Source organism: Chroicocephalus ridibundus, chromosome 10, assembly GCF_963924245.1.
Source record: "Chroicocephalus ridibundus chromosome 10, bChrRid1.1, whole genome shotgun sequence".
In the NCBI taxonomy this organism is placed as follows: domain Eukaryota; kingdom Metazoa; phylum Chordata; class Aves; order Charadriiformes; family Laridae; genus Chroicocephalus; species Chroicocephalus ridibundus.
The window spans coordinates 23,721,555-23,749,549 of NC_086293.1; the positions used below are offsets into that span (position 1 = coordinate 23,721,555).

Consider the following 27,995-nt stretch of genomic DNA (forward strand, 5'->3'; position numbering starts at 1 on the left):
TTATTTTTAATGAATACCTGAGAATTCCCAACCAGAACAGATACCTTTTGACATACACCTGATCTAGATCTAGAGTGATCTAACGATGGGAACAGCTGATAGTTAAAACATGGACAAGGAAGGAGAAGCAGTTTGGTTGACCTACCCAACTAATAGTAAGTGCCATATTATTATATTTTTTTTAATTTTATTTCTAGTTCACTGATTTTAATAGTTTAAAAAGTATTATCAAACAACTTTTCAGTAATCAGTGTAGTCCTATGGATTGTCATTTTATTATCCATTCTTAGAGTAAAATTTGAACTAAATTGATCTTGGCTTAAAACAGACCCTTTCTTTGCCCTCAGTAAAAGTCGTTCAGTTTTAGAAGTTTTCCTAGAACCTATCAGAAATATTATTCAAATCAGTAGAGAACTTCACGTGTTAGTCCTGTTAGCCTAGTATGATATGTAAGAAGTTCATTGTTTATCACGACTAAACATGCTACGATTTGTCGTGGAACTATCTTTATCCAGCTCCTGTTATTTCTGTTGTGATGATTCTTTAATGCCATTCGGACGTCCGCCTTCTCTGATACAGTTCGGCGATGTACCTCGTGTCTCTTTTGTCTGCTTTGACAAAGCCAGTACGAACTGTCTTCGCTGCGAGTCAATGTGTATTATCTTAGAGCTCTAAGTCTGTACATATGCCTTTTTTTAAAATGCTTCCTTAGCCTGAAACAAATTTTGCAACAGTTAACCCACCAAAGAAGATCAATGAGCAAACTTCTTTATGCAAAGTTGAATCATATGATGGTCTTCATGCTCCTGGCAATGCTTGTGAATAGCTCCATTAGCAGGGAAGTCATGTAATTAAATAACATCGTGTGGTATCCTATCTCTTTAATTCCCAATCTTTTAAGATACTAATTAGAGAAATATTTGTGTGCTGTTGTCTAATTCCCTCTCTCCTTCCTTACAAAACATCTTGTGCCTGCTTTAGGCTTTCATTGTCTTTACTGATACTTTTCTATTTTATAGTAATCATTTTCATGTGATGTATTTTGGGTGTGCGTTTTTTTTTATTAAAAAAGAAGATTTTTTTTTTTTTTTTTCCACTGAGGTAAAATGATGGATGCAGGGTTTGAATAAACGTTCTCTGAGAAAATGCCTTTAGGCACTTAGGTCTTTAGACATCCCACACCTAAAGGAGTGGTGGCCTGTTAGTCTGAGAATAAATATCTTAATTATCTTCTTTACTCAGATGCTTAACTGCTTTTTTAATGTTAACACCAATAATTAGTGTAGTTATTAGTTGCTTTTCTGTGGGTCGATCATAAATACATACCCAACGGTTCCCGGTGTAATGAAATCCCCAGAAACTATATGTCTGGATCAGTATGTTTATTCTATACCTAGCAATACCTTATCAACTAGACAAATTTAACACAAGCATTGTCGTTTTAAGAAATAAAAAAATGTTCAGTTGTAATATTTTGTAGAATTTCCTGTATCTATCAAATTAAGCTATGTAACAGTTTTAACACATACTCATATTGTAGCAATAAGTAATGGATGTCATCATGTTAATAATGGTGATGATGATTCTGACTTCACAGATCTACATTAGAATAATTAAAATATTAAAACTGTCAGCCTATTGGGGTGGGGGTGTGTGCAAAGTTCTAAGAAGTTTCTTCGTTTAAGGCTAACGTACAGCATTCTACTCTGGCAGATATTTGCGGTTAGTGGAACTGATGTGACGCTGGTTTACATAGTCTCTGCCTGGCACCCTGTTTAGCGAGTGGGCATTCGACTCTGCCCTCAGATCGGTTATCAAATATGAACTATGCACTGCCAAGAGAGTGCATTTTGTTAATAGTATTTATTCAGGCAATTTTCTTTCTTGAAATTACCTTCTAATATGCTGTAAAGCTCAAGGCGTAAATTCTAATACATATTCCTGTTGTTTTCAAAATGGAGCTAATTATTCCCTCTGATATACTTCCAAGTTCAATGTGATCTACAGTGGATTTTATGAGTTTTGTTACATGTTATTCAAACAGCAGCTGCTTATACCTTCATGTAAATTGGAGGGAGGACCTTAAGTTACTTGTTTCAAAATCAGACCAATCTTATTCTTAAATTTCCAATGGAAAGGAAGGAAATAGATTTTTAGCATATTTTTGTCTTATCTGTTTGCCAAAAGGATAGTTTTATTGATCAGCATTTATTAAAAGTTGAAAGAAAGCCCCACTCATTCTTTAGCATAACCATGTACTTTGTAACAAATGGCCATTTGGAATAGGTTGTCAATCCAAATTAAGAACAGAATACAATTTTAAAAAGTTTATGTTTATATAATATTCTGTCTCTGCATCTCAGTTTTATGTCTTTGATTCAAATATTTTGAATTCTCTGCAAATTCATTAGAACAGTAGTAACTCTTAATAGTAACTTTTTCCCAAGTTTAAGCATTCGTTTGGCATTTCAGAAATGTTACCAAGAACTGTATTCTAGAGATCAAGCCATTCATCCTGCAAAGTACTTTTATCTTCGTCTTCTATAAACACAAAAAGCGATGTTGAAGGATGAGGCGGCTGACAATGACGGATTACCTGTAGTTTGTTTTCCTGTTTGACTTAGGTGGACCCTGTGCAGTGCCGTGTTCTGCTGCAACCCAGCCCCATGCCTTCAGTGCCATTGTTCTCCTTCTCAGTCCCTGTCTCTCTGCCGCATGGTGGGATGGCATAAAACAGGCAGGGGTATTTTAACCGAGTGTTGGTTGCGTTCCCATGGAGAATCGTACCAAGCCAAGTGAACAATAGGAGTCAATTCTAGTAAAAAGCTGCAAAACCCAGAAATAATTGTCATCTTCCAACTTCAGCGGTGTTTTGCAGCACTGTCAATTTTCTTTTTCTTTCTCCATTTCTCACACAGTCTGAAGCTTGTTGTGTGAGCAACGCTGCCCGTTTGAATGCAATGATAATGCAGTGGTTATTGAAGCGTGATCTATGGAATATGATGTAATTGCTTTCACAGATGAATATGTCTCTTCTGAGGGGGTCTGTTTTACTTAGCTGTCATTTCTAAAACATTAATCATCGAGACATCAGAAGTGCAATGGTACAGGGCTTGAAAAAGTTCAGAGGATTCAAAGGCCAGTTGAGTTCCTACTTCTTACTTGAAAATTAGCCCCAAAAGATGGACGTGAAGTGCCTTCTTTTCCTTTTGAAATTTCTCTCTGAACTTGTACCTTTATACTGGATGATTTTTGTTTGCCTAACAAAAGACCTGTGTGCACATTCTAAATTGCCGTTTAGGAGAAAAAAAAAAGGAATAATTTAAAATTGCCGATTGAAAAGCAATATAGTTTCTGTTACTGTGGGATGAAAGGAGAGGTGTGGTTATGGGAATAATGAAACGTAGGGAAGAAGCACTGAACTGTGGCTCTGGGGAGGTAAACTGAAGGAAAAGGACAAATGGATAAAAAAAGCTGCTTTTTCAAGAAACTCCTCCGCGATTGTTCAGAATCAGGTCCTCTCTTTCCTTCTTTCCATTTCCTCTGAAATTTCACATTAGGGACAGCTGCCTCTTCCTGTTTCTTCTCGATTCTAGCCTAGTGAAAATGTACATCTAATACAGGTGTAGCACAGAGACTATTCGTTGTCTGTCTCACACAGTGTAAACTTTCCTGTCTCCTCCTCACACCTGCTTCCAGCAGAAGTCTTGATCAGGTGGTAAATTCAAGGTTTGATACTTGAGTAACATGAGGAGAAGTGCTGGGTGGTTTGCACTGGTGGACTGGGGCGTGTAAGGGGGGCCCCCCGTTTCTCTGTCCCCCAGTTGATGGAGCGTCGTCCTGCCTCTGGGTGTGTTTGGCTGTGGAGCCTCAGTCGGTCTCTCTGCTTGCTCAAAGGGCACCAGGCCAACCTGAAGTGCTACTTCGTGCTCGTTTTTCTTCTGAAAGTATTTCAAAAGGGATTGGTCTTTGGAAATAGTGAAAAACAGTTGTTCATTTAAAAGACCTAAGCTATAAATATGCTTTTGTAAAGCATATTTAGTCGCGTAGTTGGAGAGACAAATTTTCTGTCAGCCTCAGACATACAATTTTAGGGTAATCGTCTAAAATCAATAGTGACTGAATTTACATGTCTGTATCACACAACTAGCTTAGACTTAAGACTTACGTTGTTGAATATACAGATTTTAAATTTCATGCTTGTGATCAGTATGTTTTTAAAGAAAAACCTTTAAAATACCAATAATATTCTGAGGTTTATTTTCTAAGATGCGTGCACATCCATAATGGATTAACAGCATGTTTTAACAAACCATTTATTTGCTTTAGGAGTGACAGAGAGAAGCTGTTTCAAACAGGATCTCTCATCACCGTCTATCTCTAGTCACCTCCTACTGAACTTAAGGTTGAATACTGGGGGTCATGAGGGAAAGAAAACAATAATTAAAGGGAAAAAGTTGATGGAGCTGTTTTTTTTCTCCTTCAGTACGATTAGCATGTGAGAAGTTGGCTGAGTACCCTACTGTATATCATTCGTTCAAACATTTCTGACTTGATTTAACTTTAATGGTGACTTTTTAAGTTGTATTTCTGTATTTTGTGGAGAATGGCTTAAGTAGTAAAGACAGTAAAAGTTCTTGTTAGAAAATCTTGTTTCTATAAATCTTAGTCTTGGAATTCTGTTACATTGCGATTGGACTGTTTCTGAGAACTCACCCCACCTCCCAAAAAGTTGTCATGAGTTCTTTTATTAAAGCTCAGAAAATTATTCTTAGACTAACAGAGGTGGGGAGTAAAGCAGGAGTGTTTACAGAGTTCACTTCTAAATTGACTGTGATAAGTGGCAATGCAATGTATTATGATTAGAGGTTACTGGGAGACTCTTTAAGAAGGTTAACTGCAAGGCAGCTCTCAAAAGAAAGCATTTATCTTAGTGGTCATCCTTCAGTGTTTTATACTACTGAGATTTTTTTGTGGGTGGTTAGAACCATTTTTTGTGTTTTATTAGCTGTATCTTGAATACCTCCTACAAGCTGAATGACAGTTTAGGGTTATTAAATCCGTTCTTAGTACATTTTTTTATCCGTAGTTAATCTTGACTAAATATATGCTAGTGAACAACCCTTTTTTCTCAGTTGTTGCCCATATTTGTTAAAGAAATTATTCCATTTGACATTTGTTTAGGCTGCAGTTTGATAAAATACTGTATACAATATACTTTTTCAGTTTGGCATTCAACAGAGTCTTTCATGGATTTATTTCTTCTTGCATTATCTTATCTTCCCTTCTAGTATGCTAAGGCTTCCTTTTCATATTAAGTAATTTTTTTCACTCCAAGACAGACGCTATCACGAATGCATACTCTGTGTCTATATTGCTAGAGATCTGTAAGACTGCGTTTTTCAGGTATTAGGTTACATTTATAATTGAGTTGCTTTGGTATCATCTGCTTTCTCTAATCCTCTGTACAGTCCTTTTCATTAATTTAAACTGTTCTTTAACACTACTTCTAGTGACTTCACTAAAAGATTTATATGATTTTATACTTTCTTTTTTTGTCTAAAAGCCACGTCTATTATCAGATTAGTAGCTGATAGAACCTCCAAGGAAAGGTATCTCCATATTTCACTATTTTATTTCACTAAAAAGCCATTCTGATCTGTAATTGCTGTCATGGAAATTTTCACAGAAACGTGATCGTTCTCAAGTTTTGTATTGTTCTTTCTTATTATAGATGTAGAAACTTGAAGGTAAAAGTTCTTTTCTTCCAGTCGTAGGAAGCCTAGTAAGCACATGATGCAAACAGATAAAACATGACATTAACTCCAAGGACTACTGTCTTAAATGAGACATTCGACACTGAATGAGACATTGAATCATTGAGTAATTGGGTTGCTGGTAAGGTCATGTCTTGGGGCAAGATCAACTATACCCAGGTCATTTCTAACAGACGTTTGCCTAAATTGTTCAAAAAGACTTCCACTGGCAGTTACCATCTTTCCCCAACAATTTCTTCCAGTACTCAATTGCTATTCCTACTTACCTGCCGTTCTGAATAGACCTTGGCTAGATATTAGGGGAAAAAACCGCAACTTTTTCTCCTCCAGTTTATGCATGTTACTTCTTGTTCTGTGTGCCATGGATACAGAAGAAAATGTTCTGTTTCACTCTGATAGAGCATTTTATGTTCTCATTATCACATTGCCACTCATCGACTATTTATTGTAGTTTTTTCCAATATTTTCATGTTAGTCATTTCTCTGATTGCTTTTGTTGCTCTCCCCTGAACATATCCAAACTGGATTCAGTATTTCAGCTAAGATCTTCCTGAAGCCGTGTAGATCAAAAGAATCGCTTCTCGCTTGCAATCTATTTCTGTTTATACTTCACAGTATGAATGTTTGCCTTATTCACAATTAATATGGATTAATATGGATTAACATTAATATACATTAATATACATATTATATATACATTAATATGGATTTCCTCCTTAGTTTTCTAGATGGCGTCTTTGGTTTGTCGAGACGTTTTTATTCTTGTCTTCATGGCGCTTGAAGATCCTCCCGGTCTCAAGTCTCATTGAAATATAATAAGTAGGTCTTCTAGTCCATCATCCATGTAGTTAATGAAAACATTAGAGAGAGTGGAATCCTGAGTAGTTTTGGGTGGAATACCGCTTGTGTAAATAAATTAATGACCGACCATTAGGAAGGGACTGTTCCTTTCGTCTTTTCTTTGTATTTTAGTATGAAGTGATGTTACGTATACCAAGATATTTGTGTGAGTTTCTTGGTACTTCTCACTGGAATCAATAGGACCTTAAGCCCTGATCTCGCAGCTGCAAAGTGCCCATCAAGCCTGTCGCATTCACTGTCCTTGCACTAAGGAGAGCAGCTTGAGGCAGTCGCTTGCTGTGCCGTGGAATGCAGTCAGGCTTTGCCAGGCGAGAAGTTTCATTTCATGAATTTTGCTTTTCCAGGGAAAAGTTCTCCCTCTCCTCCTTGTAATGAGCAACCATATTACAGTGGAGGATATATAGATTGGTAATCCTAGGAATTACGTCATGCGTGTCAAAGGAAAATGTACAGAATAATTACCAACGTGAAGCAAATGCTGTTAGATTTAACATGTATTTTATTAATCTGAGAGTTTACCTAATTTAACCGTGTACATTTAGAGTGATTTTTCTTGGTGTTAAAAGTACTACCCTGTTATTTGTATAATGGATTAGTTTGCCAAAAAAAGAGAGGAAAAACTACTAATAGCAAAAAGGATTACTCTTTATAAATATTACTGTTAAAGAATGTCATTTAATTCAGTGCTCTAATAAATTATTTCAAAATGTATTTTATTACCACCATTTATTAAACAATAAGGAGACATTTTGGCTGCAAATAGTGATAACATCTCTATAGAACTGTATTTGGATAGTCATTTTTTTTCCTGACACAGTAGATAATTAGGAATTATAAATTATACTTACACTCTTAAGCATGTTAGCTGGAGAGTATATCAGACTGTATGTTGTTCTTGGTGCCAGTTCAGGTCTTGATTTACAGAAGTCCTTTCACAGAAACGCAGGATGAGTTTCAGTCTCCAGCAGCGAAGTAGAAGCGTATTACTCACCTGAGAGATTTAGATGAAGACCCTGCAACCCGTTTACGTTTTTGAATGAAACTCACTTCATGCTTGTAAGTGAGAAAGTCATTATTGTCAGCTGGTTTGCTGGCATCTTAGCCTTGTTCCTGGTGGTCAGATAATCTCATTTCAAATGTTTCCTGCAAAAATGGTGATATAAATTTTTTATCCGGGTCCCTAGGTGGCTAAAATAAATTGCTTCTGTTCATCAAATTTGGTTCATCCGTAGGAAAGCTGAGTATGCTGACGGAGTAGCACAGCACCTGTCACAGACGTGGGTAAACCTGCGTGTGATACGTTTTAAATGAGACGCGATAACGCAGAGCTCTGGGTCTGTCCCCACAGGCTGCTTCATAACCCTTGGATCTCTGCCCTAAGATGCCTCAGCAGCAGGAGCAAGGTTATTTTTCAGCCTCTGTCTCCCGGGGACTTAGTGGCGGAACTGTAACTCTGGTAGTACGCTAGGCCGTGTAGAAGTAAAGGAGGCCACTCCGGTTTCTTTAGATGCCCTGTCACAACCTGCATCTTTATTTTGTACTCTGAAAAATAATAATAAAAACTGTTGGGTCTCTCTGCCTTCCCTCTGTATTGAGGTAGTTAATTACTAAGGATGTAAGCAACCAACATGTATCATTTGTAGAATATACAGTCCCGCTCTGCTGAACTCTTGTTGACCCGGATGCCTGGTTAAATGCCCCTGGATTATATATTCGAGGTTATTACTGTTCAGATTATCCATGATAATAGACACAGATAACATGCCGACATACTGCAGGGGTATGTCTGTGCAGGCAGGTGCAGACAGGTGCAAGCTTGCTCTGCCCACGCTCTGAGCAGGCTGCGTGCGAGCCAGTTCCAGTCTGGAAGCCATCAGCGCGTTGTGTGGCACTACGCCCAAGCTAAAACACCTTGTCTCTCAGATAAATGAGGCTTTACAGCTTCTGAACTGAAGCTGGCTCACATTCGGGCGGCTTCAAGAGTACTGGCAGTGTGAGTTTGCGTCCAGCTGCCCGTCTGTGCAGATGTATTCATCGTTCCACGTTGCTGTGGAAGGACTTCAGCAGAAATCCCCACCTTTGTATTCCTGTGCAGTTGCCTCTCAACATTCGTAGGTTTAAGGCCTCCCAACTCCACTTACATTTGCTCTAAAGATAATTAAAAAATATATCGACAGTAATTTGGGGGAGCAGATTCAAACTTGTGTGTGCACTGTGGGTTTGATTCAAATCTCAGAGCGTCTCGGTGGAGCACTTCTGGAGTCATATGACAGCAGCTATTTCACATGACTGTGAACCGTTATTTCCTGGAAGTGTTGGTATGAATCATTATTTCCTGGAATTAAGAGTTTGGTTACATACTTTCCTAAGTATTTTCCAACGATGGGAGAAGCGGTGTACTGAATGGAATTATCCTGTGAGCCACAAGACAATAGAGAAAAAAGATTTTATTAGCTTTCCCTTGCAAAAACATTCTGGTTGGCTTTCATAATCCCCAACACCATCAGCTGAGAAAAAGCGTGCTAAGGTCTGCACAGTCTGGTGGGTTTGGGGCTGCAGAATCCAGAATGCAGATTTTTCAAAGCCTGTTTGCTGTCTCTTCTCTCCCGTGGGAAAGTTTTATCTCATCTGCTACTTTAAAGTGGGGCTAGGGAGTGTGACACAGTTGAACAGTTATGGCCACAAGAACGTGTGATAATTTTTGGCCGGCAATACAAAAAGATGGATGTGAGTGAAACCCAGTATCAGATGTTGAAATGATACCAAATAATTCAGTCGTTCTGACTCTTCTTCCTCACTAGTCAGGTTTGTCTTTTCACTGCCAATTTTGAGGCAGTGAAATAATCTCAACTTGGGAGGAGAAGTAAAATTTCAGTATAGCTTCATGTAGTTTTCAGGACAGTTTTAAACTTTTATTCTGTTTGTTGCTTTTTACAGCTGTAATGTGTGTTACATATGATTAAACAACATTTTACATATATATATCTCTCATTAAAAAAACCTCGTAAATGGCAAGTATTTACCATGAAATCTGCTATTAGGTGAGCAGACGTACTGCACTGGGTCAGCCTGGGCTGGAGTTAACTTACAGAACTTTAAGAATGAATCGAAATCTATTTAAAAACCTCGGAATTTCTGAGATGTGTATTTCTTTGCCTATTCTCATTGTGAGTGTGTTGGGTTTGTGATCGTTATGTCAATGTTTATCTTCAGATATTAAATATGTATATCTTTAGACTGATAATTATGGTACAAATAGGTGTGTATTTTGCTGTTTACCAGAGGTACCTACTTTACAGCAATGATTACCATAAATTATAGATTAGGATTTAATCGCACTGGTGTTAATTGCAGACAGGGCAAATCTTTGTCCTACGTATCCTGAAAACCAGAGCAACATTCTGAAACCTTTTTTTTAATAATGTTCAAAATAGCAACAAAATTGTTGCTTGATGCAAGTTAAAAATTGGAAAGTGTTCCTTGATGCAAACCACTGGAGCGTTGCGATACGCTGTTTCTTTGGCTTTAAAGTCACAGAATTGCTGTTGCTGACTCTTTCTGTCGGAAAGCTTATGTTATCACCCCTGAAAAAAAGCCACCTTCTGGGGTTAGGACACCTTTCTAAAACAGAAAAGTACGGACTTGTATGTAAAAGGTACTGTGGAGAAAAAGCTGGAATTGTCTTAGGTTTTTCTCTCTGTTGGAGCCAGATGCTCAGAAGAGGGCAGAGTTAGGTTTTCTACGGGGCATAAATCCTCTGCTTTCTGCAAAGTGAGAGGAATCGTTGAATACAGTAGCAAATTGTCTTTCTTCTTCAGGGCATTAAAAAGTTAAGATTTTAATGAAAATGTTATGGAATCGACATTGTATTTGAGCACAACGCATGAAAATGACTTTTACAAATTACTATGCAGCAAGTTTTATGAGTTATAATACGGTTTATAAAAAACAATATACCTATATCTCATTTCAAATTATCATTATGGATATGTGACCCTCTGATATTTTTTAAAATTTTATTTAATACCTGATATTTAAAATAATTAATAGCTTTGATTTAAATTTAGACTGTTGGAGACTTATGGCATCCTCTTTTAAACATCATTTAACTGTGATTAGAATGAAGAAGACAGAATAATAAATGAGACTATTTAAGTGTATGAATAAAATGCAACTGTTTATCTAAAATTGATCCATGTCTCATAACTTTGAGAGTAAAATAAATGGCTTGTTTTTCTTTGACTCCATCAGAAATATTGTCCTATAAATATTTACATTAATGCATTAGGAATTTTGAAATAAAAGTGAAATAGCTTTCTCGACATTTTTGCTGGCAAGCAAAGGACAGTGAGAATTCCAGACTTGTAGCTCACCTTGACTGTATGAAGTTCATGAGCTGTGTTCTTACGTTTATTAGCAGTTGGAGCCTAAGGTTAATTTATGACTCATTTTTCCATGTTTATTTTTTAATGATTGATCTTATATAGTTCTGGAAAAAAGGCACAGGCCGTAACGTATTTTGTTCTAAGGGCTATTAAGTATTATGTGCTTTTTCTTGTCTGATGAGTCATTGTCATTGAATGCGTTGCAGAAGATGAATATATTTCTTTTATTAATGAAAATAAGGGACAGATTATGCCCTTGCCAACGTGAACATTTAGAGTGTAAGAAATGAAATAATAAGATACTGCAAGGTCTGTGCTTCCAACTGCATGTTGTAAAAGTGACTTTTGGCATATGTCCTCAGCAGCTATTTGCCACGTGACCCTGCTAGCTTCTGTGTAATTCTATACGTTTCTGAGCGCTCTAAGTTTCTGTTTGCTTTATGGAGATTGGGCGTCAAGATTCCAAAGGAAAAGATTCCTCATGAGCCATTAGATCAAGGAACTTCTTTTTTGGATGTTATATTTTACTTCTAGAGTTACAGTTTTGTGGTGGCACAATAAATAATAAATCCATAGGAAAACATTGAAGTAAATGTGAGGAAGATGTCCAGAGATTTCTGTACTGAGGTCTCTAGGGCGCCAAATTAAGAGGATAATATAAAAATATGTTTTATCAGTATCACTTTGCTTTTTCTTATGAAATTTTTATGATTTGGATAATTCATAACAGCTTTATGTAAGATATTCTAGAATTTGGGAAAGTAAATTTAAAAATATAAATACCAAAGATTTTAAAAAGCAAAACATTTCACAGAAATATTACTAGATATCATACTGTAATAAAATAGACAGGGATAAATGTTTTATGAAATAGTTAAATCATGAAAAATGCATAAAGAGAACTTTTTTGTCTAATTATTTATTCATGATTTGATGATTGACAATGTTTGCTGTTTACAGTGCTCAGAAGGTAGTTGATTGTTCTCCTAGTGGATAAAAAAACCATCCCATGTAGTAGATATGGTATTATATGTTCTGTTTTAACGAGAACGTAACAGTTTTTATTTTATTTTATTTTATCAGACAGGAAGCTTTGCTTGCTGCAATTAGTGAAAAAGATGCAAACATTGCCTTGCTTGAACTGTCTGCTTCAAAGAAAAAGAAGACTCAAGAGGAAGTAATGGCTCTTAAACGAGAGAAGGACAGATTGGTACATCAGTTAAAACAGCAGGTGGGGAGGCATTCATTTTCACACTTTCATGGCAACAGAAAATTGGCATTATTTTCATTTGTACTGTTTTATTTTAACCTCTTATTGAAAGTCTTCAAGCCATGTTTGACGTGTGACAGCAGTTACGAAAGGTAGGAGGTGTTCAGTGTAAGTGTTATTGCTTCTCTGTGGTCGTTAAGTGTTTGGCTGCGTGTTTGCTTGGCTCATGTTATATGCAGCCAATACACTTTCTGTTTTCCCGCCCCGTGTAGCTTCCAGCCTTCTTCATTATGTGCGACAGAGGAGAGCAGATGCTCTTTGCCATAAAGCAAGATCTGTCTGTTCTGTTGACTCTTTCTAACCTTCTTCTGTTTAGTTATTTGCTTTTCTGTTGTAAAATAATCGTGTTTTCAGAAGGTTTCAGGCTTTCTGAGGGGTTATCTGGAAATCACGATTATCCTTAAAATAAATTCTCAAATGAGTATAAATCACTCTTGTCTTCAACACTGTAAGTCATTTGAGGTTTTAATAAAAAAACATGTAGTTACAAACTCTAGAAATAGATTTCATCACAAGCATATTTAATTTACGTTCTGCTTTATTAATGAGGAAATTAATCATACTGGACACACTACACGCATACCAGACACAGTGCATAGGTCTCTTCTCTGTCTAATTAAAATGTTTAAAACTCTGCACACCATGCAGTGGCTGCTCCCCCTGATTTTTAAAAGGTAATAGCCATAGCCAGAAGAGGTAGTGTATGCAAGAGGACAAAGGGTGTTCAGATAACCTAGGTACTAAAGACCGGTGCTGCGTGTCATGTATGTTGTTAAACACCTTTCCTCTTTTAGAATAGGTAAAAAAGATGAGAAAGATGTTTCCAGACTATGTCTGAAGGTGTTGTATCTGATGTTTTCCTTTGTGTGACGTTACTGAATTCCGCCGCTGTTGCTTGAGGAGGAGGAGAATGCCATCGTCAAAATCATTCTGGTCTCGCTAGCCTGTCAAAGAAACCACTCTGCTGTCAGGCAGTGTGCCGCTTTACAAATGAGCACGCCATGTGAATAACGTTCAGGACATACTGCGTAGTCAGCGTTATGGTTCTCTGCTCTGAATCATGCTTTACATACTGTAGAACTCTGTGCACTCAGTTACAGAAAGTTAAGGAAAACCCTTGCTGATGTGCTAAATTCCCAACAGCTCTGACCTCGTGCATCTGATCGTTATAGCTTTTTCCCACAGGTCTATAAAAATAGGAGACAGCCCCTGGGCGTGAATTTCTCATCCACTCGTGATGCTGACTTCCTTACAGACATACCAGCCACGTACCTGTGTTCCAGCCATGGTGCACTCACGTCTCGGGTCAGTCAGCTGGCCAGGAGACATTTCACCCAAATTTTATGTGCTAGGTAGGCAGATGTGCTTCAGCCTTTTTAGGACTTCATCCCACTGTGCTGCATTGGAGCAGACGATGTTACGTTCCAAATAATTTTAGGGATTTTTGGTTTGGTTTGCTTTGGAAAAAAGAAGGCAGTTATTTTCTCTTTTAGAGTTCTTCTTTTTTCACCTTTACCTTTCTGTACTGAAGAGTAAATGAATACACCACTTTGCCATGTTCCATGATACCTGCCACAGATATTTTTAAAATGTTCATCAGAGACTTGTGCAAACTGATTATTTTTTTGTTGTTGTTTGTTTTTGTTTGGGTGGGGTTTTTTTGGGTTTTTTTTGTTTGTTTGTTTCCTTTGTACCTTTAAGCTATTGCTGAAAATGTTCAAAACATTTATGACTTTCTTCAGACCGAGTGAAGGAACAGCAGAAGAGGATTGCTAGAGAGGCGTTGTTTTGGATAACTTCAGTTAGAATTGTAACCAAATACTTCAAATACCTCCGTTATTTATAGTGATAAAGATCTTCAGTAAAGCTATTTAACTAGATTAAATTGATGCCAAAATAATCTCCCTGTTATCTCAGACACCACAAAAAAAGAGACACCAGGAACAGGAATGTGGTTTAACTAGGTCACCACTTTATTACACTTAAGAATTATCTGATAATAGAGGTTGTAGAGATCATTCATACTTCTTTAATCCCTTTGGGGAGAAGCACTGTCAGCCCCCAGAGCTTTCACGTGTGCATCCAACACAAAGGCTTGTTAGTGCCCCTCTTCCTTGCTATGACTGGGTGGGGTGGGGGTGAAGTGACGGATTCCTCACTGTGTGATTATCAACCCTGTTCCTCAGTTTCTTTGAGAGATGACATCTCCCAATTTATTTCTGACTCACTAGATCTTTAGTGAACGATCAGCTGCAGCATCAAATTTTTTCCTATGGCCTTACTTGTCCCATCCCCCAATTCTCACAGCGGTTATACTGCTGAAAGGAAGCAGCAAAACAAGCCCAACTTCTCCAGCCTAATGTGATCATGAAAGGAGAGATATTTATAAATATTAGAAGATGAGTCACTAGATAATGTTAAACATTAGGCCTCCAAATCCACTCTTGTTCTATACTGTAGGAGGATTTTTGCTTTGAGAGGCAAAATAACAAGGTGGGCAATGATAGAAGTCTAGGTATCTCCACAGTAGCAAGTTGATTTTTTGCTGTATCTACCTATCAAGCAGGGAGCCTTCTGTTCATGGCTGCTGGAGGCTGAGCACTTATCAAGGCAGCAGGGCAAGGGGTGAGAAATGCAGACCTTAAAGAATCCAAGGACTTTGCTTGTTTGTTGCTCCTTTTCAAGTTGTTCTCACAAAGGTTCTCTGTCTTTCAGTTCGTGATGGAAAAGCTAGGCTGCAGATGAAGCACTGTGGCTGAAAATCTTATTAGCAGAGCGTCAGTAAGAGTAGGCTTTCCCTGTTCCGCAAAGAGGCACTAGCTGATAAGAGTAAACGTGTTGCAGACAAACTCCTCCTTTCTCCTTCGGCATCTGCAATTCAGACTTTTATTCTGATATATTTATATCCTAGAGGAAGTTCTGTTCTTGATTTGCAAACCAAATAATGCATCTCCTGAATATAAAGTACCGTTATACCTTTTGTGTTGCTAGAAAATTGCTACTATTACAGGTGCATCGATTTTAGGAGGTTTCTTCATTAAATGTGAAAATATCTTCTGCTGTGTTTCAAAAGAAAGTTGTTTTACTCCACTTATTTTTCTGTCTTCCTTTTACAATTCCTGTGCTACTTCTAACGTTCTCCGAGTTTTGCTGAGAAGTGTTCTCTTCAGAACTAGACTTTCTTTTCACCGTTGTGTTAGACCAGCGAAGCAGAAGAGCAGTTGCTACAGTGTAAAGCAGCAGTTAATACAGATTATGTCTTAAATCATGTATCCAAGCTATTGGGAAATAATTTGTAATTATTTTAGGGTGCTAACTGAAGTTAGAGGTTTGCTTGAACATAATTTCACCTTGCCTGGAAATCTACGTGCACTGTTGTAGATGTCTGCAAGGCTCATGTAGAAGCAACGTCCTTGAGTTTCTTTAGATAATCTTGTTATATTTTCCTCATTATACTGCAGAGTTCATGGAGTTGTGCTGCAGTTGAGCTTCTAATTGCATCTGCTCTCCTTATGTCCTTTGCGTCTCCCAAGAACATCTTGTTTTTCAAAGACTCGTCATTTTAGTGAAGAAGCAATAATTTGAAATTATTGTATGAAAAAGTCATACAAAACTTGTGAATGCGCCTCCTTAATGTTTCTGTGGGTGGGAGAGGGCCGACTTCTGCTCTGATGAGGCCAGTGAGGGTCGCAACTTAAGGGGAAGGGATTGTGGAGTCTTAATGCATATACTTCATAACATTTATAGAATCATAGAATTGTTTTGGTTGGAAGAGACCTTTAAGATCATCAAGTCCAAACGCTAACCTAGCACTGCCAAGTTATCACTAAACCATGTCCCTCAGCACTGTATCTATCCGTCTTTTAAATACCTCCGGGGATGGCGACTCAACCACTTCTCTGGGCAGCCCGTTCCAATGTATGTCAACCCTTTCAGTCCAGAAATGTTTCTAATATCCAATCTAAACCTCCCAGGTCCTTTTCCGCCAGGCAGCTCTCCAGCCACTCTTCCCCAGGCCTGTAGCACTACGTGGGGTTGTTGTGCCCCAAGTGCAGGACCCAGCACTTGACCTTGTTGAACCTCATACCATTGGCCTCGGCCCATCGATCCAGCCTGTCCAGATCCCTCAGTAGAGCCTTCCTACCCTCAAGCAGATCAACACTCCTGGTGTTGTCTGCAGACTTACTGAGGCTGCACTTGATCCCCTTGTCCAGATCAAAGAGAACAGGCCCAATACTGTGCCCTGGGGAACACGTGCTCTTGTGACTGGCCACCAACTGGATTTAACTCCATTTACTCCATTACCAACTCCTTGGGCCTGGCCCTCCAGCCAGGTTTTACCCAGCGAAGTGTACGCCCGTCCAAGACACGAGCAGCCAGTTTCTCCAGGAGAGTGCTGGGGGAAATGGTGTCAAAAGCTCACCTAGTTGGAACATCAAAATGTTTTCAAATTCATCTACTGCTTCTCACAATGCTGTACAAGAGTTGTGGTGGCTCCCGTCATTTGAGGTCATTGTAGGCATGAAAAGCCTGCTTCATATTGAAAGAGATAGGGCACAGCGTGTAGTAGATGTCTTAAAGGTTCAGGAGGTCAATTCTATTAAACTCAGTGGAGTAACCCAAAGTATTGAGGTTACTCATAGAATTTTATTGTTATTGGATTTTGGCCAGAAAAACAGATTCTATCGCTGTGCTGTAATATATCGCAGACTTGCACCGAGATTGAATTGCCTAAATGCAAATGTAGCTGCTTTTACCACAGACTTACACTGTGAAAAACTTCCCTAATCGCTCTGGTAGACTCCTGAAGCACCCTGGTGTATTTTGTATTTCAACTGGAAGCTTCTTGGCTCTCCATAAGCTTCCTTAGGGGTGCTTCAGAAGAATATTAACATTGAGCCAGAGGCAATGAGCGTGAGAAATTCCGTGAGAGGAGGAAGAGTACCAAGAGCTTTTCACTATCTCGGAGTAACAGGCTATTGTCTAAACAGGCACCATTCTGGGAAAGATAACACAAATACAGTGTGCTGCCTACTTAGGCATGAATAGTCATCTTACTGTATCCATGTCATAAACTTGATGTTATTTTATGTATTTTATTTTTAATGTGGTTTGTCTTAAAATAGTGAGGTCAGTTACTAGTCAGTTTGGAGGCAAAGTATTTACTTCCCAATTGTGCCCCACCAACTCAAAAAGACACCTGCATCCTTTTCTTTTAATTAATCAATTATTTTTTTAGTCATAAAATGTCAATGTTTTCCACAATGATAAATGTACTGATTTCCATTGCTCAACAGTGCCTGCAGACTGGCAAAGGCCATCCCAATAGTAATCTAATCTAAAATAGAAATACACCAGAAACAGAATATGTTCAAAAAAGAAAGTTTAGAAAAGTCTCAATTGCAATTTTCAGGGGTTTTTTTGGTCCTCTAAAATCATTCATGACTCAGATAATGCTCTTAGCGCCAAATATGCAGTTTAATTCCTTTTTCCAATTTTTTCTATTCTAATTTTTCTGGCCTTTGGGAATGTCAAACAGATTGTAAAATACCCAGACATTGATTTTGAAGTAATTTGTCACAATTCTTCACACTGAAAAAGAAAAAGAAGCATCTTAAAGAAATGAACTAGACTGCCTTTGTAAGAGAATGAGAACATATGTGATCTATTTTAAATATGAAGCTACAGATGGACATATATTAAGGATGAAAATGTTTATTTGAATGAGTTGAGCAGCCTTTTAATGAATTGTGAGTGTGTGAGTTTAAGTAGAACTCCTGTTATTTCTAAGCTGGAAGAAAAGCATTGGTTTTATCTCAAGTGCTGGCTTGCTTTTACAGGTTTTTTCACCTTATATTTTGATAACCTGGGAAAATAATTTGTATCACAGTGTATCCACCTGTAAAATTAGTGGTAATAATACTGACCTCAGTGTTGCAAACACCTTTCCATAAGAAACAAGCACATTTAATTGTCATGATTTAAATAGGATTTAGCAGCTGCAATCTGTCACTGAAATATTTATTGTTTAGTGGTTTAAATAATGGGAAGCATAAATAAATGGGAATGCACTCCCAGCAAAACAGAACCACTGGAATTGTTTTGATTCATACACCAAATGCTATATTTTGAGGTCCATAGAGCTTTGTAGTAGGCTTAAAAAACCTTTCAGAAATACAGTATTAAACAAGATCACCACGAGGGCTCGGCTGAGTGATTACACAATATTTATAATCACCCTGGCCAAGATTCCTTTTGAGAATTCTGAAACAGCTATTTTTAGAGAAATTTGTATAGTGATGCAATCCTTCATGAAATAATTAGCTTAAGTCCATTTTTAGAACATCTCAAGAGATTTTGGTAAGAGCAGAAGACACTGCTATGTAACTGATTCATTCTGAACTTGGATACTGTGAGAAAATTTCCCAGTTGCCTCTTTTCGCTTCTGGGATACAGAGCCAAAAATGTAAGTGGAGTTGGCCAAAATGCAAAGTCTTCTAACTCCTTGAGAGCATTTTATTTTTCTTCTCAAAACATGAAATTAGAAACCTTTCCAGTGTTTTCAAGACTGCAGGTGTACAGAATACTCTGGCCAGAGGCAAAGCTGGTGTTTGGCAGTCGTCTCCAGTCTGTTAGCTCACTACTCTGTATTTCATCACAGGAACGTATTGCTAATGAAACAAAAAGGGTGAGAAACAATCAAGGAATTTTAAAAATCTGTGTAACCAGTTTCTCCTGCATGTAATACATAAAAGTATTTCTTGCTAATTAACGTCCAAGTATTTCGAACAACTTTTTCATCAGCAAAGGGGTAAGATGGACTTGAAGGCAGCGTATTGCGTTACATATACTGTTACGTACATCAGAAATAGTGCTGATGTGGTATTACGGTTGTGTCATCAAGCACTCAAGAATAACAAAATACCCCAAGTTACACTTTCCCCATTAGATTAATTCATCTGTATCGTATTGTGTATTTTATGATATTGAAAGTGTTTATATTACTGTATAAGAAAAAGAATAGGATTAGAAGTTGTTGTGATTGTGATTATTCTGGCAGCCCAAAACATTCTTCTGCAACACTGTGCATTATTTAATTGCATTTGAGCCCTCTAATGTTTAAAAAGTGTGGTAGAAAAAAAGTCTTTCAATGCTTTCTTACCATGTCTGTAGACATTATCGTCTGTAGACATTATCACCTGTAGACCGTGTGATCAGTAGCACTGTCCTGGTACGGCGTTGGTTCCTTATTGCTTCTGTTTCTGATGTTGTCAAGCTAATGTTTCTGATTTTCTTGAATTTTACAGGTAGCAATATTATAGGAGCACAGAATACTACATGATGATGATGATGATGATTATTGTTTACACACACAGATCTGCCTCAGAGATTTATCGTGCTGTTGAGTCTCAATGTTACTGCACAGTAAATAGAATCCATGTTGTGAAGCCATTCACATGGGCACTGCAGACATATTTGATCATTGTGCTATTTTTTTTCCTTTTCTGTTGATACTGCTTGCTATCACTCACAATATTGGTCTTGCTCAAGCTTTAAGCACCTCACTTTGAACAAAGGAGTAGTCTGAGACCCTTAAGTTTTAGGAGTTTTATTTTTGTTACAGTTATGCTACACAGGCTTTTTATTTTGTTTTGGGCAGGTAAGAATAAATTTTCTAATAACTTCATATATTGAATTCTCATATGAGGAAAATCAGTCTGGTTATTTTTTCCTTAAAAATTCTTGGGCAATATAGCAAAATGGCTATTAATCTCTGATTTTAAATGTGTCTGTTCAGGTCCCATTTACATCAATGCAAGCAGCCCGTGCACTCAATGACCTTAAATTTATTTACTATCTTACAAATCCTTGTAGTTTATACTTTTCTGTTACTTAGAAATATCCCAAGGCAGTATTTCTGCATGTCTTAACATTGGGGTTTATTGTCTTTGTTTGTAGTCTGAATTTTGAATCTATATTTTTGAATCTAAATCTGTAATTCTGGATTTTGCCAAATACAAGCAGTTTAGAGATAAACCCAGTGCGGAGAGATTAGTGTGGGGGTGAAACAGCAGGGTGCCACTTCTCCCTATAGCTTAATGCAGCAGGCTCCATATGGCACGAGGTAAGAAAGAGAATATGTGTGTGCAGCTAATAACCTTTGCCAGCTCAAATTAGTTAATTCAGAAGAAATATTCTGTGTTGGAAAAATACTGAAGATGTTAGCAGTGCTCACACTACACTTCTCACGTATTGTCGGTAAGATTTGACAGTTTATATTCTAAGAGTTGAAGGACCCAAGGCCTAGCTGGGTACGCCATCGCTTTTTCCTCCTTATGCTTTCAGGAATCCAAATTCTTTGGGATGGCATTTTTACACAAGCGTTCCCCGATGAGCAGGGCTTTTTTTGCCTTGTAGCCTCTAGCAGTGGGGCCCTGAGGGCATCACAGGCCTAGTACCTAAGTCCTTTCCTGCGTTGTAGCCGCTGATCTGCTTTCAGATCTGTTCCTGTTTGTTCTCTGTTCAGAGTTTTTTCATTCTTGAAAAATTTGTATCGTATCTTAAGCATGGCCGTGTCGAACGGCACGCTCTTTCACTGGTGATAATCTCATTGTGGACTTACACCAGAGCCTCTCAATAGCTACAGCTGTCGTAACACGCTGTGTTCAGGCAAGCGGTTTAACTCCACTGAGACTCAAAATCTTAAATGGAAAAAGTAGATAATGCAGGTATAAAATAATGTCTATATTAGCGCTGGAACTTTTGTAATTTTTGATCTGTCTGGCCCGATAGGTGAAAATAGGTATCAAGTATCTCAGGTAAGAATAGTGAATATCTCCATTATATACGTGAGTGAACTCCCAAGCCAAAAAGTTTTTTTTTTCCTCCATGAGACATTTTTGAAAAAAGTCCTTAAGTTCTACTACAAAGTACCTCATGATAATAAAGCTAAATGTAGTTTAACACTAAGTACAGTGCTAAGTAGCTGGTTATTAAAAAAAATTGCAAAAAATGTAGTGTTAACTTTTTCTGCTTCTGTAATGGTGGATAAAACATTGTTTCTGCAGTCTAGCATCAAAGAAAGATTTTGGTAAGGTAAGGTGTCTCTATAATAGGTAAGGTGTCTCTATAATAGGTAAGGTGTCTCTATAAAGCATAGCAAGCCGGTGTTGTGACGTTATCTCCATTTTGGTCCATATTACAATATACTATCCATGCGTTGAAATTTATGTTTTAGTTGCCAATTTTTATTGCATACAACAGAAGACGTAGTAATTTCGACTTCGGCTATATTTTGTATGTGATACAAATGAGAGAGCTGGGCTTGGTAACAAAATTACAAAAATTACAGCTGAAATGAACTATTCAGACATTAAAGACGCTGAAAGACAATCAGTGCTGCTAACCAGAGATTTGCAGTTTCAAAGGTCTTGTTTAGCTGCTGAAGTTTCTGATTCATGTCTGGTTTTAAATAATTATTATGGGGAGGTATCTTTTTGATAAGTTATTTCCTGTTGTTAAAAAAAGGGAAAAAAACAGGGAACCTTACCTTCTTACGTTACTTGTCTGCATTTAGTTGGACCTGGCCTGAGATGTCCTCAGGCAGCTACTGTTTCAGAGCTTTAATTATGCTTTTTAAGCCACTTCTTTGTGTCTATGTTCTTACATACTTGTATGTAATTACCAAGTTTAGTAGTAGGACTCAGACAAATACTTTTAGCATGACTTTAGCCTATACATTACTGAGCATGCTGTATTATTACAAGATATTTCCTGCGCTTCAAGCCATTCTTTTAATTCACAGAACTTAAAAAGACTTCAGAAACGCAAACTCCACATGCAGAGACCACAACTAAAAAGTCAGATGGACCATGTTCAAATCAACATAACTTTGTTCAGTCACAAGTGTCAGGAAAGTTGAAATTTGGCCTTAGTGCTTTAGATAAGTGTCTGCTTGGCACTTGGAACTGCTGCCTGGCTGGCTCTGCCAAGCGTCTAATATCCCAGCTGGTGTCTGTGAGACTTATCCTTCAGCTCCTGAGGAGGGAGGCTTCCATGAGCTCTGACTTCTTTTGGAAAAAGTCTGTCACATTTTGTAATCTTGCAAAACAGCAGGTGTAATGGTTACTACTATCAGTTAAATAGTACTCTAATTAAAAAAGAACTGAAATATATGCAAAACTTTTATGCTCACTAAATGCTTGCGGTTATGTGACACTAAATTATCAGATCCAAGTCTTTGACAACATCTACCTTGGAAGCTGCTTTCCATTTCTGCACAGCAGTCAACGCATCTAATTTGACCAGCAATTGCTCTTGTATTTCACCTGGGAGGAAGGTTGAATTTCATGAAAACTTGGAAAACTCCTCAGTACTGTTTCTTAGTCCCTATTCTCTCTCCTGTGAAACTGGGGAGGGCAGGCGGGGCCTGAAGAACAAGTGTTCTGATTACAGGTGTGTTACAAGTGATAAGAACTGGAAGATTTTCATGTAAAACATCACATGACTTAAGTTTAATATATAACTAAATATAGATAGGAAAAAGAAAAAAATATATGCATTCTTAGCATAAAAACTTTACTGTGTTCTTCGTATGCAGTCGTATCATGAATGAGGTAAAAAATAAAAAGAGTTAAAGAGGAGTAGCCAAACTTTTCACCCATGAGCTATCATGCACACTTGTAGCCTGCATGCGTCCTGTCTCTCACACTTTCCCAGACAAGCATACGCTGTAACAGGAAAAGAAAAACATGCTTATTAGCCCATATGGAATTTTAACAGGGGAAAAAATTAATTGTGTTGTTCAATGGAGGTGGGAAACAAAGCAGTGAAACCCATGTTAAAAACTAGTTGAGTAAGAATATAAGAATAGATTACGTTACAGGGATGTTATAAAAAAAATGCATAATTAAAGCCCTCAGTAAAACATAACTCTACCTCATAGTGGTGCATTCCAACACCCATACGGTTATGATTATGATAGTTATTTAGAATCTGGAGTTCCTAGTTAGTAACCATACCATAATGGTTTTGTTATCTTTTGGTTAGTGATGAGTGCTTGCAAACTTATAGTCTTCATAACTTAAGGTTTTTTTCTGTTGGAATTTTCTTTGTGTCTAAAAGCTCACTGCATAAGGAACTTGAATATTATCATATATTTCTAGTGATTGAAGACAAGAGTGTAATATATTTTGGAAATAATTAGCATTGCGTATTATGCTGTTAGAAGTGGCCTGAGTAATTGGCATAAAGCTATACAAGCTCTGGAATACTTACACAAATTGAAGTGTGCCTCTTCCATGCAGTTCTAGTATCGGCAAAAGGCCCTTCAGTGTGATGGCCAATTAACCGCTCCTTCAGCTTGTGGAACAATGACACAAGTCCTTCTGTCAAAGCTGTACTTGGTGGATATGTTTTAATGATTTGTCTTACTTAATCACATGTTAATTCAAGAAGTGTGCTACCACTAAAAAGAATTGAGAGCAGTCTCAAGGTTGGGCTTTTCAAACAATAATAGCCTTGGAATTATCTTTTTTGTTTCAGCCAGATAGTTAGTGAACCAGCGCTCAAAAATCTCTAAGTATATCAAGAAGTTCAAGCCAAAGAAGTTTCAACTGGAACTTTGCAATGGCATCTCTCTTAAATGTCTTTTCTCGATGGCAGATTAAGCCCGTTGTTTGGCTTATTATTAAATCACTTAGGTTCTTATTATTAAATCACCAGAGGTTCTGTGTTGCCTTCTGAAATATCATTTGTAGCTACTTTTCAAGACTGTCTTCCTCTGTCGCACAGGCAGAATAGTCTATGGTGTGGAATAGTTTGTATTTTTTTAATGAACAAATATATGCTGCTTTCATAAAGTCTTCATTTTGTCCGTTAACAGATTGTGAGTGACAAATGTAATTTGTTGAAATTTAAGGATGTTTGAGGGCATGTACAGCATTTGTTCTCCAATATTTAATTAACTGTAACTTATCAAATAACGAATCAGCTATAAATCGTATTCTATGGCAGTTAGCAACTTTTCTGTTGTGCAGCAGTAGAAATGATAAGAAATTCTTCACTTCAGACGATAACAGTTTTCAAAGAATGTCTAAAAATATTTTTCTGACATGAAAACTGATTTTCTTTGGAGACGGTAAGTACAGGGCTGGCTTAATTAGCAAACATTTTGTGAAACCTCAGCTAATGCAATTCAGGCCTGAAGCGCTGGCTTCGTACCGGAAAAACAATTGCAGTTGCACGTGTTTTCATGAAATCCAGGTTAATTCCACTAAGCTTTTGCAACTTCTGGATAGTCTATGTCCCGAACTATGTAGTCTTAAGCACACAATTTTTTAGATCCTTACCTTCTGGATTTCAAAGTTAAAAAAAGATTTTATTTGTGTTTTCTAAAATTGTCTTAGAAAAAAAAGCTTAGATTAAATCATATATTAGTAAAATTCAGGAAGACAAGAACTAAACATCTGCTACATGAAGATCTCAAAGTGTGTTGTGGAAATATGAGCGTGTTTATTTTCAAATTGTGAGATTGCAAGAAACAGAGGTTCTGTGTCATTGGAGACAAGAAGGGGCCATTGCAGAATCAAAGCTAGAATGTGGCTCTCTAGATTTTAAATTCCATGCTTTAATAATTAGACCACAGGATATCTCCAGGATAGCTTGTAGGCCTTATATCTGCCCCCCTCCCATATCACATAGGAAAGACCCCTACCCTATTGAAATACTCTAGAAATGTTTCAAATTCCATTTAGTGAAGAGAGATTGAGAAGAAAATCCGAAGGAAAGTAATAGCTATTGAATGGTATTACACCTATATCCCAGAGCAACAAATCTTACTATTTTTCCTCATTTGAACCTCATTCATGAGAGTTTTGCTGTTAACTTGATCCAGATGACAGATCAAAGCATAGTTCCCTATTGCCACCTTGCTAAAATATTTTTTAAAAGACAGTTTTAATATTATAGTTTTACAGTTACAGATTGCTGTTAAGCTATTTAGTCTGTTACCAGTCAATCAAAGACTTTCATTTCACTTCAGTAGATCCTTACTTAAACTCAACAGAATTTTAGGAGGACACAAAATATCTGTCAGTTTTCTTACAGTGCTAGATCATAAATTCTTTGGTAAGTGGGTTAAAAATTCAGTTACACATACCATTCATGACCTTGACAGCTTAGCAACTGGTGATATCGAATGATCAAAGACAACGCTTTCAAGCCCTAAGGGTTAATATACCTGTGTACCTAGATTTAAGGTGCTTCTAATTCTTCTATCATTCCTTTTTCTCAAAATGAATGCAGTATTTATTGAATGTAGTCAAGAAATTTAAAGGAAAAAAATCTGAGGAAACCATTTAGGCTAAAACTAATAAAGCTATACGTGGTCTGTAGGAGAGGCAGTTAATTAATTGTTGCATTTTACAAGTTAACATTTTTTTTCTTTCCTAGTATAAATCCCAATTAAAACCTGCCCCTTCTCAGGTGTGGGGCTAGTGTTCACCAGGCATTTTCAAAAAGAACTGTTGATATGATAGTTCTGTCGTCAGAGCTGCGGCTATGTAAATTTTGAGAAAAGACACTTTCAGGAAAACCATATCAATAATAATAGCTTTGGGAGGAAAATGTGAATAAAATTTTGAACTATATAATATAACTATTTCAGAGATGGAGTAACTTGTTCAGAGTAACATATGATGCGCATTAGATATGGCACAGTTTAAATGCATGTACAATCATCACTCTAAGTTTCATGAATTGTACATTCCAAGACCGAGTTTCTTGATCATCCAGGAAATTCATATTGAATCATCTGTTGTGCTTTCAAAAGTAATATAAGAAAAGGTCTTGGATGTTCTTGAATGGGAATTTTTCAGGTATGCTGAAGATGTTGCGGGAAATGATGGCATTGCCAAGTACTGAAGCAGTGTCCTAACGTGCTGACAATGTGATGCCCCAGACCATGAGGATTTACTGTCTGTCAGATAAACCAGTGTCCTAAAACGTAGACGCCTTTCTGTGTGTTTGTGTATGTGCTTGTATGTAAGTGTAGGGGTGGGAAGCCCTGGGGGGTCCTGAACAATTTCCAATGTGGTTAATTAATTTCTTCCTCAGATAAAAGCATACCTGGCATTTCAAAGCCTACTAAAGATTATTTTAAGTGTTAGCAAGGGAAGCGAACAGAAGTAACATTACAAATTTTTGTTTAGAAGGACCTGAAAAGGATTGTATTGTTCCTCTGGATGGCTTTACTGTTGTTCCTCCTCTGGAAATCCTCCTGTTCATCCTCCGCAAAAGTCCTGCTTTTAAAAGTTTGAAATCATACCATGTTTTATACTTCTCAAATCAAAGCAAAGCATACCAGGAAAGTGCAGTTCAGTGTGGAAGTATAGCACTCTGACAGCGGCTAAAGCAAAGACAAACAGAACCTCAACATCATTTTAGTTACCATTATAGAGAGCTATCAAATAAAACCAAAAAGCTTTTAAAAATAATATTTTTCAAATTATTTAGCATGATTTTAAGAAATCATCCTAAGAAATCAATGGCAATCTCAAGTCATGTAAAAGTTTGGATGATTTGATCATCACTTGAGTGGAATAGAAATTCTCATTTTGCATTTCTGATATATTTTGCTTCCAGAGCAGGCTCGCTAAAGGAAGCCCACTTCAGCATTGACATTTCTTTGTGCACCTTTTACTGCAATCTGGCATCCAAAAGGAAGAAACATTAGAAGTGGTTTATTTATATTTCAGCACCAAATTAGAAAGATGACATCATTCATTTACAGTTCTTATCCCGTGACACGTCTAATCCCCAACACCTCATTACAGGGGACACTTTTAGGATTGCATATATCATCTTGTTTAACTTTTGCATTCTTTTATGGAATACAGTTGAAAGGTAGGAAATTTAAGGCTGTTCATTGATAAGAAAATAAACTAATAAAACGTTAGGAGCTTCCCCAAAGAGGCAGGATATTACAGTGTTTACAGTAAGTGGGTTATTATTTGTCTATTAATTCTCCATCTTTTCCACTCTTTTGTTCAAAAGACCTTCCTCTATGAATCTAAAGACAAACAGACCAACTACGATGACTCAGATTGGTAGAAATTGATAGCCGAAATTCATGCAGCTGTATGCTACCGTCGTCTTATCCGGGATGGAGAAAATGAAATGGTTCCAACTGTGCAGAAAATAGTGATAAAGAGTGTGAAATGATACCATATAGTGCTGATACAACTCCTCTTCAAAGGAATCCACCACTTGAGCTGTGGTCACATTTATTCTGTGACACACAGAGAAAGCTGCTCCTTCAGTGCTATAGAGATGCTCAGAGTCTGACAGTGGCTAAAGCATGTGCACATCCCGTCTGCGTCAGTTCTTCTGTCTTGTCATTGTAGGTGCCTTAGGGTTTTGGTTTGGGTGGTTGGTTCGTTTGTTTTCACTTGGCCTGAGTACAGGTGCCCCCCTGTAGAGTAGTTTTCTATGATCCTTCCAATGGACGTCATGCAAAGTGCTTGAGAAGCATTAGGACATTTAAAAACAAAACTGGTTGCTCAAAAGGCACATCAGGATTTCCTCTGATCTCTGTGATTCATAGTTTTCCTCACATTAGATTTCATTATACTTCAAATATTGTGTAATATGAATGGTTTGCTTTTTTTCACAAATCTCGCTTCTACTTTAGCAAAACCATTA

General features: G+C 37.4%; 1 protein-coding gene across 13 annotated transcripts in view; it reads left to right on the top strand.

Moving 5' to 3' along the window:
* The window catches only part of ERC2 (ELKS/RAB6-interacting/CAST family member 2), a 508,713-nt gene that overhangs the window by 341,599 nt on the left and 139,119 nt on the right, over window positions 1-27,995 (top strand). For all 13 annotated transcript variants that reach the window (XR_010072774.1, XR_010072776.1, XR_010072778.1 and 10 more), the window contains one exon: window positions 12,107-12,254. Coding sequence is in view for 1 of the 13 variants with exons in the window: in XM_063347991.1 (XP_063204061.1) it covers window positions 12,107-12,254 (148 nt within the window). In the remaining 12 variants the exon portion in view is untranslated. The remainder of the gene's footprint in view (window positions 1-12,106; window positions 12,255-27,995) is intronic.